The sequence below is a fragment of the Zootermopsis nevadensis genome, unplaced genomic scaffold (assembly GCF_977971745.1).
Source record: "Zootermopsis nevadensis isolate Lab colony 2312 unplaced genomic scaffold, Znev_1.0 Znev_ptg000031l, whole genome shotgun sequence".
Classification (NCBI taxonomy): domain Eukaryota; kingdom Metazoa; phylum Arthropoda; class Insecta; order Blattodea; family Termopsidae; genus Zootermopsis; species Zootermopsis nevadensis.
Window position 1 is genome coordinate 2,214,285 of NW_028259163.1, and position 12,364 is coordinate 2,226,648.

General features: G+C 35.3%; 1 protein-coding gene and 1 long non-coding RNA gene across 2 annotated transcripts; one reads left to right on the forward strand and one right to left on the reverse strand.

Annotated features, from left to right (window-relative positions):
- The first annotated feature begins 305 nt into the window (after nt 1–305).
- On the forward strand, nt 306–7,551 carry LOC147872016 (uncharacterized). The gene is made up of 2 exons (XR_015537992.1): nt 306–3,832; nt 6,380–7,551. It is a non-coding gene; the product is annotated as an uncharacterized LOC147872016 (long non-coding RNA).
- On the reverse strand, nt 4,229–12,353 carry LOC110828420 (uncharacterized). Its single transcript, XM_022061149.2, has 6 exons — nt 12,289–12,353; nt 11,626–11,806; nt 10,790–10,900; nt 10,579–10,701; nt 10,025–10,165; nt 4,229–9,492 (listed from the first exon to the last, which is right to left on the reverse strand). The coding sequence occupies exons 1-6, from the start codon at nt 12,331–12,333 to the stop codon at nt 9,308–9,310; spliced, it is 786 nt and encodes a 261-aa protein (XP_021916841.1). The 5' UTR covers nt 12,334–12,353; the 3' UTR covers nt 4,229–9,307.
- Between the last annotated feature and the right edge of the window lie 11 nt (nt 12,354–12,364).

The window sequence follows — 12,364 nt, forward strand, 5'->3', positions numbered from 1 at the left end:
GTACCATGTACGTCGGCAGTTTAGGAGAGGGGCATCAGTCAAGTAGTGATGATGTACTGACAAAACATCACAGCTTTCTCAGTTTTGTCAGTCGGTTCTCTGGAGTACAATCATCGAATGGTTCAGATTTCAGTATCTTGTAGTCTGGGTTGTACAGTGGATGGAATGTACGATCTGTAGACTTAAGAGAAACTGAAAGAGACTTCTCCTGCATATGTAAAAGTTGCATGCACTTAATTTAATATTAGTAAATAGTAAGATAAAAAATTGTATCTTTTGCATGCTGCGTTGATGTGACCGGGGGGGGGGGGGGGGGGGGGTATGGACGCTGCATATTGTTGTTGACATCGATGACTGACGGTAGCTTTAAAAGATTTGTATGAATGAAAATTGCATGCAGCTTGTATGGGAGTGTGCTTGCAGGTATGTTATTGAGGTGCAGTAACATTGCACCATTAAATTTTAACATGAGGTAATGAGAATATACATATAATATTATACTGTATCCAGATCAGTCACGTGGGTTGTGCCGTCTGACGTGGTTTTAATAGTCATTTACACAGCAAAGCCTAAGAGGTCTTATGTATGATGTTTTATTTACTATGTAGAGTTGTCCTACCATATCTTGATGAAGTCTCGGCTGTGAAGAGCGACATTTACATAAATTACGAATGTAGCTTTGATTTTCAGAATACTTATTGCTGTCGATGAATTTTTAAGGTAATAGTGCTGTTATACAGGAACTGGTCTGAGATGTTTCTTGCATCACACCTCCGGTATTGAAAAATTTAACGAGGGAAAGTGCCAATTAGTATGCTGGTTAGTATTACGCAATAATTTTGTTAAGATGGGTGTGGCATGCCCAATTTTTTTTTTTTTTTTTTTTTTAACTTGCTGTATTTTCTCCATACATTCAGGAAAATGCACAGAAAGAGATGCCGGTCTTCTTGCTTGAAATGCGTAACTTCACAGCATAATCATCATGACATCATTTTATGTTTTACTGTGTAATTGGCCATTTTGGAGAGTTTTACTCTTGAGTCGGATGGTTTCCATCCTCTGCAATACCAAATCCCAAGATATCTGTAGGTTCAGGTATGGTATAGAGGTCTGAAATGTCATTGTACATGTTAACTTATATGTAACTTTTTTTGTATTGCAGTGGGCTGACTAGCGCGTCATGGGCAGAGTCGGCTCAGTATTATTAGAGACAGAGAGTAAAGTAAACCAAATGCGTGTCTAACTGTAAAATATTGTATTTAAAGTAGAACTACTATGTAGCTCCAGAAACATATAATTACAAATTCATTTTTATGAACTTTGGTAATGGTTCAGAGCAGTCACTGTTCAGAACTGGATGATCGTACATACGATTTATGTTTATGCGTAATTGTAGCTAGAGGTTTTTTTTTTTTTGTAAATGTTTAATATTTCGCCTTATTAAAGTAAGCAACTTCTTGATTTCCAAATAATGTTATGTTATTAAAGTCCATCGATAAAATGAAATGTTCATTCAATTCTCATCTTGTTGATTTTACATTACACAGTTTTTTGTTTGTGTGTGCAAGTGAAGGAACAGTGGGATTTAATTCTTCTGTTAGGGAGTAGGTGTAGTGTCTGTCTTGTCATTGGTTGGTACAAGGCACTTGTCATGCAATAGGCCCACTTAGGTAGCCTTTAGTTGAAAAATATGAGATTATGAGTAAATGTGAGTGTTGTCCAAGTGTATAAAAAATATATTATTTTTTCTGCATGACTGACCAAAGCCATCAATAAACCTTCAGTTAATTATTCCTCTACAAAATTTAAAAAAAAAAATCTTGTCTTATAAGAATATAGAATAGTTGAAGGAACAGTGATGGAAGGATATTTGATGTCTGTACGAGGTTCTTTTCCATAGCTTGCTCTCTCAGGACTTCCAGTGGGGTCTTAATGTATGAAACTATTTGAGGACCATTTTCCTACCCTCCTGAAGCCTATTGTGGTGATGGAATCTTGTTTAATTATGTACGTACAGTCCACGCAACCGCAACACTTTTAATAAGCTCGAAAAGGCCGCTTGTAAATGCCCTTAATTTTAATGAAATGTCACATGTGAATTGGTAATAAATGCAAATACAAATGTGTATTAATTATAAAAGTAATTTGCACAAGTTCCTCCCATATTCATTTTTGCAACACTGTTTAGGATTGTGCCTGTACATTCTGGCATCTAACTATAAATAAATAACACTGGCCTTTTTTTCAGTTCTTGTTAATAAAGTTGATAATCAAGTAGCAAATCTGGTGAATTTTTTGCACAGGGAAGTCAGTGTAGATTATAATCTGTGACTGTCAGTAAGGAAGGAATGGCATATGTGCTAATTTTGTCGTCAGCAAATGAGATTTTGGCTAGCAGTGATTATTGCTTTTGTCTATATTGACATCCGGAGCCACCTGATAATTGAATGGTATGTCATCATTTTTTTTAGTAACATTTATTCATACTCTTTATTTCCACTCTTGAGTATCTAAAGTGTGAATATTCAAAGAAAAATACTTAACATATTCTCTTTTTTCTACAGGTACCACTAATTGCTGATTATTTTTGTCTGTTACATAATGAGATTTAATAAGCTGTCTCAGAATGAAATAAGTAGTATTTTGTGTCTGTTTGAAAACAATAGAGAAGCCAAGAATTTAACTCTCTAAAAAGTACAACGTTGCCAGGACATTGCTGGAGCAGTGAGAATGCTTGGAAGCATTTCCTCTTGGTAAGTATAATTTTTCATGTAAATTTGCATCAGGCAGGAGAGTGAAGAAAAATTATATTACATCTGCAAATACTTAGATTTAGTACGACTGTAAACACAAAGCTGTACGGAATGTGGTGAAATACTGTTGCCAGTTTCAGGCACATGAGACAAAATGAGAATGAATAAACTAATTTATATTGATAATATTTTTAATGCCATTTCCCTGTATGTTTTGAATTTTTATCACTTATTCCATGTCCTATTTTTCATCATCATTCTAACTTTTGGATCCATAGACTACATACATATACATGTATATGTATGTGTCCATGTTTGTGGATTTCCTCTCCTTTTCAGGCAAGTGGATCATAACACTAATTGCAAAGAACTTCCATAATGGGACTTCTTGACTATAAAAGTGGTCCAAACAATGTGGAATATATTTGATGATCTGTTAAAGTTAGGTTAGGTTATAAATTAAGAATTTACTCTGTAGTATGAATTCAAATATAGTTCATAAAAAAAAGTTTGAATCTTCATAAGAATAAGAATTCACAGTACATGCAGAGGTGGTATGTTGTATATTTATCTCTAGTTTATTTAATTATGCTGTATCAGCTGAAATGTATTTAGTACATGATGTGATGATTTTTCAGTGACTGAATGCAATAAAATCCTCTTGGGTGATTAGCTGCGTAAAAATGGACGTTGGACTGTGGTCCCACTTTGACATGGCTTGTAGCCCAAGAGGATTTTGTTGCAAGTTATTTCATGTTTTGAGAAGGAAGAAACCAAAGCAGAGTGATGGAGTCTTGTGAACATGGTAAGGAACATTGGATCCCATAAAAGGCAGGGAAATTTCTTGACTGAACAACTGTCAGCTTCTCGGGGACTCTGGTTCCTGAAGTTAGTTAATTTATATACCATCTGTTTCTGAAATTTGTTTCTTCCGAAGTGTTTGGAATTTCATTTCAGTGTCTTGAGACCAACAACAATTGTGAGGGCTCAAAAAAGTGGAGCTAGAAGGCTTCTGCTGATACGAGAGGGAGGAAATTTTGCTGTTAACACTGGTCACTGCTGTCATTTAGCAAAATGAGGTTAGTTAAATTCCATGTTCCTTTCTGCCAATATTGTTTATTTGTTTACAACAAACTTTGAAACTTGTAGAAATACTATCAACCCAATTTTTCATAGCTCACAATGAAGGGACAGAAGAGAGGATATGAAAAGAAATTAGGTTATGGAATTGTAGATTTGCGGAGCTTGAGTATTTGTTTCATTGTATTTTATTTAACTGTGCTGTCAGTGGGGATGCTATCTGGTTTCATAAGCTTTCCTGTAAAATGGAAATATTGTGATGATGTGTGGAAATCCTTGACACTTGCAAACCAAAAAAAGGACTGGTAACCAACATTCTACTATGAATTCTGTCGTGACATCTTGGATGACCAAAAATAAACTAAACAAAGCCATACATCATATAACAAACAGTATAAAATTGTACACAAATCTTTATTGACATAATACAAGCAATCAAAAAAGAGGACAACACAAAAATGTATTTGAACACTGTGAATGACTTTGCATAGCATTTTTATACCAAATATTAAATGTTTACAGTAGATATAGTATAATTCATAGCTTATATATGACTTAATAAGAGATAAGAGGACAGAAAACTTAATTTAAATCATGAAACTGATTACAGCTGGATTAGACAACCATGATACTTGGCAGATGACTCAATTAAAAAGAGACATTAAACGTGAAGTGGCAATGTTTCTAGTTGACACATGGTGATTTATCACGTAGGGAATAATCATAAATGGTGTCTTGTTTCAATAAACATACAAGATGTCAAATATCTACTATCATATACAAAATAAAGCTACATACAAAGTGTTCCGAACATCCTCATCCATCCGTTTGTTTGGGAGTATAATCTGGTACTTGCTGGTGTGGCAGACGTCCTAATTATAACTCATCCGAGTTGAATACAGGAGGATCTAAGTGTCATGAAGATCAACGCAACTAAATTTAATATTTTTGAGAGAGTGTGTGACTGCAACTTCTGAGTTTTCAGAAATAGATGTATAAAATGAGGATGTTCGGAGAATATCACACATGGCGTGGTATTAATGATTAAAAATGAAACTTGTAAGTTTAAATCAGAAAGTTAGGTCATCTCAGACATACTGTTAGGCCTTCTGTTTCAAAATTTTACAGTGAATAATGATTTTGGTTTCATCTTACTCATCAAAGTACAACTTAACAATGTATGGTTCTAGACTAGATCATTCATACATTATGACTAATACTTATCAACTATGGAAACCAAGATCTCACAGTTAATCTGCAGAAATACATTTTGAGTCTTGTACATGAGCTCATCTGAAAAGTGGTGTTGGGTTAGTTCTATGTGCTGTGCAGTTTGATCCAATCAACATACATAATCATTCTTCACATGTACCTTTACTCTGAGACTAGCCAAGTGTCGAGAGATTCTTTTGATGCCTACAAAGTAGAATGTTCTGGAATATGTTACAGATTACATCACTATTTCTGTATATATCACCAAGTAGTACTGCACAGGTCTTCAGGTTCTCAGAGCAGTGATTATGAACATGACGGCCCCCTTCCAGTTTCTCCCCTCGATCAAATGTGATGCTGACATATGCCACTAAGTTCTTGGTTAACTTCTGCTGTTAGACATCCGACAGTATGTTTGCGTGTTTATTTAAAATTATTCTGCCATAACTCACTTGATGGTACATAACCTCAACAGTTGATAACCTAATAAAATAACTGAACATCTAACTCTATAGAACCAAATTATGACTAGACTTCATTTCCAGTTCTCTGATGATCTGAATTTGTCTTAAGAATTCAAATGCCGTACTGCAGTCCCATCATTTGATTCACTTGCTGTTGTGAAGAATCAATTTCAGGTGGTCTTTAGATAAAATCAAATCAGTAATAGATACTTGAAATGTTGCTGATATTTTCTAAAATATTAATTTAAAAAACATATTCTGAAAGTCAGTTTTAATGTACGCACATGTACTGTACTTTGATATTATGCCCATAATTCACTGTAATTTAAAACTCAACACATATCTGTAACAAATTTATGAGGTTCCACACCAATAGTTATTCATTATACATTAATTTCACATATACATGTCTGTACAAACTTGCATAATTATTGTCAATGTATTTCTTATTAACTCACTTTTGTAACTACTTTTACTATATCCTATTATGGGTCTTGCTGTATTCACGTCAGTTTCTATCGTACAGTCTTCATGCCGACCTCTTAGTCTGTCCCCGCTACTTCAAAATACAAACACAATATAAAGACGGCTGTCTTCTTAGTTGTAGCGCTGCGTAGTCTGGTAGAAGTTTACTGACGTTTCAGAGGTGCTTGCAACCCTGATGACAGAGGCATCAAGCACCTCTGAAACGTCTGTAAATTTCTACCAGACTACGCCGCGCTACAACTAAGAAGACAGCCGTCTTTATACTTACCGCTGTGAGAACCTGAAATCTCACTTCCTAACTTCTGTCTGCATAGTTTCCAGAAGATCTTCAATCAAATCCCAAAGCGTCTGTTCTCACTGTGACTTGCTAATAATTTATTTCAGCCATTCCGGGAAAGCAAAGTTAATCCACACGGCAAATCTTTTACTGACAAGCTGATGGCTGTTTGGCCTTCTACGGAACCAAGAGGATCCACTCACCCCTATCCAGTACTTGAAAGCAAAGTTCTCAGAAGATTCTTAAACGTACAAGAGATGAAGGTACATGATTGACAGGTAACTCAGTATTTTTAGATTGGTGAAGTGATGGGTTAGACATGTAGCTGTTGTAAAGCAGCCACTTGCAAGACCAAGGAGATGGGAGGTTAGATTTGTGGTTGAAATCGACACTTACAGAGCAAATAAAGCACACGTAATAGGATTGTAGAAAAAAACTCAATGAAGCTAGATTATAATTACAATTCAACATAATGTATAAAGAATGGGTATAGTGATTAAGAGGCAGAGGAATGTTTTGTGCACTCATGAAACACTTTTTAGCCTACATTCCCTATTTCAGCGGAAGAGACAGATCATCGTGTCTGTTCACATGTCTGCTTCTCCCTGACGTCATATGATTCTAGTGATGGATTTTCGTGAAATTTTGAATGACAATAGATCATAAACATACGTACAAACATTTTTAAATGTTGACAATTACAATCATTGCAACCATTCAGAATTTTGAAGTTCGATACATTCATGGGAATCTATAATTAACACTCCGTATTGGATATCATCCCGAGTCAGTTTCATTCATACGTGGTATGCATGGGGCAGACACGAAATGTACATAATATTTTGGTTATGCAACCTGTTGGGTGATGGATAATATTTTAACAGATCTCAGAAAAATCGTCATCATACTTTCGCGTCTTAGGCCCAGTGAGCTGTTAGTCTCATCCTAGCATTTGCCTCTTCAAAATCTTCACCCATTTGGTTTTTAACAGAGAATTTGATGAGGATCCTATCTTAAGTTGTTTGAACTACGTAAGTATTTAATGTTTGGGGAAGACTGTAACATGGCATTAGTTAGTGGAGGGGTTAGGATACTTAACAGACAGGAAATAAACTTTGAAGACAGCAAAATGTTTCAATAAGGAGAAAATGTACCTTTGATATGTCTATAAAATGTAAATTCGCTGTTAAAGCACTGAACCGACAGGGCATATATTAAATGTATCACCTACTTCACATGTTTGGTATCATATATGAAAATAAATTATGCCAACTTTTCATTAAGTGCTTCCATCTAGGCTACTGGGAATTATAAATTAATAAATATAATTTGAGGTTCTCACAGTGGTGAGTATGAAGATGTCTGTCTTCTGGGTTGCAGCACAGTGTAGTCTGGTAGAAGCTTACCAGTGTTTAAGAGGTTCTTGCTGCCTCCATTGTCAGGGAAACAAGTTCATAATTAGATAGATTATTTGTTTATTTCTGTGCATAATGCCCAGCTAAAAACCAGCTGTCATGACACACATCCTCGTGTCTAATAAGTATTACAAGTGTATACAATTTGACTCCTTGTGAATTTATCATTGTCTTAATGTTGAAGATAGAATTGTGGAAAAATTACCTTCGAACTTTGTAGTGTGTAAGTCGGCTTATCTTCAGTTCCCTAAACTGTTAATTTTCCCTCAAGTCTAAAAATGAAAAATCTAACATGAAGTTACCACAGAAGAAGCTTGAATTAATATTATTAATTCCAGTTCTCAGCAATGCTAGAAATACAATTTTGATTAATACCATGTTTTTGCTGCATGAACACATTGCAATGAAGGTTCATATGAGAACTGGCCACCTCACTCATCAGTCATAAACATTTTTTTATAGAATTTTATTTCTACTGCTGCAATGTACCTTACTACTCCAGTCACATATTAGTGACAGTTACTGCTAATTTTAATTATAAAAGTGCAAAATTTCCGGGAACAAATTGTTAAGAACTGTTCTCAGCTCCAGCGAATATTTAAGACACCATAACCGACTCATATAACTTTGAAGCTGATAGTCACTCAGTTTATCAAGAAATTCCCTATTTCATATGGAACCCAAAGGTTCATTGCCATATTAATAAGAGCCTACTACTGGTCCCTATCCCAAAACAAATTAATCTAATCCATACCTCAGCATCTTATTTCTCCAGGATCCATTTTAATATTATCATCAATCTGTGCCCAGGTCTTCTGAGTGAGTCTTTACTTCAGGCCTTCCGTTAAAATTTAATATAAATTTCTCATCTCCCCATGCATTCTACATTCCCCCACCCATCTCATCCTCAATTTAATTGCTGTAATATAGTAGTTGTGCTCATAACACATGAAACATTATACCAAAACCTTGTCTTAATACAGAGAGGACCACATCAGAACATTTATGAATTAACAAACTCTTGCTTTAGGGTGGCACACGAGAATAGAATAAAGATCAATAAATGCTACATTAAAAAGACAGATCAGCCCAACCTAATATAGGCTAGTTTCTGTTTGTGAATATAAAAGTTTCAAGTACTTAGCGTCAATATTGTCATGGCTAAATTATTGTGATTGACACTCATAAAACGTGCTTGCGAAGCACAAAATATCTGGCCTGAAGTTAATTAAGCACAAATCTAAAATAAGGAGTTGTGAACTGCATCTGAATACTGTAAGCTGCAACTGAATTGTCACGCGTCCCTTACAAACAGCTTTAAAAAACATGACGGACAAAATTCATGCGAACATTTCAACAGCAGCTACTTGTCCTGTGTTTTTATTTTAGTGTACAGTTCGTACCCAGCTGGGCATACCTTGTCACAGAGAATTCAGAGTTCAAGAAGAGCTAATACAATTCAGATAGAGAAGTAATCTTTTTACGAAATGGAAGAACTTGATTAAATATAAAAACTGACTTCAGCTAATCATACGTGTAAAGAAACAATACTGATTAAATATACATACATAAAGAAAAGTGCATAAAAAAATATAAACTGAGGCTTGACGTTTCCAACAATTAGGTGTCTCTCTGAAATGCGATTGAAGCCACGCTAATGCTGCATAAACACATAATTATGACACCCAGAACAATGTATACAGATGTGATGAGCCAGAAGGCGAACAGGTACAATGTTTGATTACAGTACTTTCCCCGTGATGGGTCGTAGTTAGGTTCATATTCTTTGTACACCCAAACTGAACCTGGGAAGAACAGGAAATTTCATGTGTAAGAGTAAACAGTGTGGGATAATTGAAGTATGGTTGTTTCTTTGAACTCATAAGTTGCAAACATGAGTCCTCTTAAAAAAATGTTTAAAAGTTTACATGTAATTTTCAATACGCACATGCTGAATAAACAGTAACACAATATTCATTTTCTGCCAATACTTGGTTCAGTATGTCTGGAAGCAGAACGTGGATACTTACGGAACGTACGATGTTCTCATTGTATTCCCAAAAATAAGATTAATGGAATCTGGCGTAGAGTTCCAGGGGTTACGTAACTGGACCGTGTCATCCGATACAGCAGCGTAAAAATTTGGAATTCTAAGGTTTCTCAAACGTTTATGATGAAATTTTGCTGAAAACAACTTGCAGTACAAAGCCAGATGCCCTCTGTCTATGCTTTTTGGAACTAAAATTGGTTACTGTTAATGCGACCGTCTGATTAAACTGAAAGAAGTTTGGTATCTTATATTATTTAGTACTTATATATGTCTCGTGCACCTCTTACCTATAATGAACCACCCAAGCATAAAACAATTTATCAGCGTTTGCGTGGGTGACTGCCGAATTCGCTCTTCTTCCTGCTCTTCTTCGTGTTGTCTTACTCTTGCAGAAAGATGAAGCAGTTGCTTTAATACCCCAAAACCACCTGCAAGAAACTTAATAATTACCATTTAAAAGCTCCTTAACTAAAATTTCAAGTGAATTGTGATGGATGTCGGGATCGCGATGAATTGTGAAATGAACTTAAATGTGGGAGAACAAGGGGGACAAACCGTTAACGATTCAGTAATATCGGTGGGATCCATGCGTTACAAGTTGCTGCATAGGTAATTTATTTCATATAGTTTATTACGTATGACCATAAGTTAATCGTTAATGTGAGGTAACAAGAGTATTTTCTGCATCATATTTGCTTTGATGTTCATGTATTTATGATACAGGGTGATCCCTTTGTTAGTGTTATATAAAATAAGGGTTATACTATATTGATACAAACAGAAAAAATAAATTTCCGTAACTTTGGCATTTTCAAAATGACCAAAGCTATAAATTACTTACCTCCAACAAGCAGGTATATTGGAATATATTCACCTTGTGGACAGTCGTATAAGTAGATGGAACCAATGGCAATCATGCAAATGGGAATTACGATTGTCACGCCCAGGATAATTGTGCAACCGACTGGAAAGAGGAAACCAGAAAAAAGTAAGCTCATAGTATGAATTGCAAATTGTTCTTCACATACTATTAATATAAGGAGTAAACATACTTGTCCCTAAAAGTAAAATGATAACATTTTTCAAAAAGTCAAACATTCCCTTGGATGCTTTATGTGCCTCACGTACTCGTCCAAACAGCGAGTCATAAGAAGGCGGAGGTGCTGTAAAGAGAAAAACATAACACAATTAGAGGTAAAATCATGTCAAGGAATAAAGTAAAAAAAATCCTTTGAATTAACCTGCTGTATCCTTTATGGTCAAATCAAAGTGCCCTCATAAGAATATTTGGTACTTGTGGGTTATCGGGACACGTCGCTTTAAAAATAGGTTAGGTTCGGTTGTTATGAAACTATATTTCAGTGATAGAGTGAAATGGAGGTGCGGTAAACAATCTTGCAGAACAACAACCTAACCTAACCTATTTTTAAAGTGATGTGTCCCGATAACCCACAAGTACCGAATATTTGTAACCAATGTGTTTCATTTGACTTGTCATGCTTTGTTTCTTTTGGACAGTTCTAATAGAGGGGTGCATTCAAAAATGAAATTAAAAAGCAATGGCAATAAAGTGTTCCCATGTTTCAACCATTCTGAAAGGTACTGTATCAGACAAGGCTTTCTTTAAATATACTCTGATTAAACTGATTATTGTTCTGGGTGTTCCAAATTCAAGTACAACGTTGAACAATATTTTGTCCTCTGTAAAACAGTCTGATCGGCATAACTGACATGCAACTGTTTTACACTAATCTGCCCCAAAAGACGAAACAATCCACATTATCCGTGTGACTGACTATACATGATAAGTCAGTGCAGTGATAAAAAAATTAAAATTCACAGGATTTACAAGAACATAAATTACTAAGCACTGGCCATTACAACCTACCATTAGGATCAATAGCTTCTTCATAAGATGGTGGTGCCCCTCGATCTGAAGACATGTGAGCAAGAACAGTGCTTGGGATATTGTGATAAAATGGAGGGGGTATGTTGCCTTGTGACTGCACTTGATACTGGTGTTGCAAAATTGGCTGTGAGACAGCTCCTGGATTTTGACGGCCAGTATCCTACAAACATACCACAACTAACATAATTACATGACAGTGTAAATGTTAATATTGCTGTGATTTGCAAATGTTCAGTCCATACAGACATAAGCTCTCCGAGTTATCTTAACCGTTAAACACTCTTGATAAAGAATTTCCCAAGCCTTGTTATATCCAGAACCAAATTTTGGTTTCTTGTCAAGGACCTGCTTGAAATGTTCTGTTGGGCCTGTCTCAATATTTCAGGATATTTGTGGCTTATGTGTTATTATTGTCTGTCATAAAGTGGACAATACACATCAGTCATAATATTAATATCAAAGAACTAAAAGTTGTTTATATTGACGTAAATGTGTACATAACCAAACAATTTAAACTGTTTGATATTCTTTACGAATTCACCATTACTTTAATATATAACTCCGTTCTATAATTAGCGCTTTTATGTTACGTCATAAGTCACACTTCTGTGTAACTTATGTCAAATATGTAAAACTACTCACTTGTTGATGGTATAGACTTTCATACGTCGTCTCCTCAGCAGCCATATTCTCATATCGTTTATGGATGTCACAGATT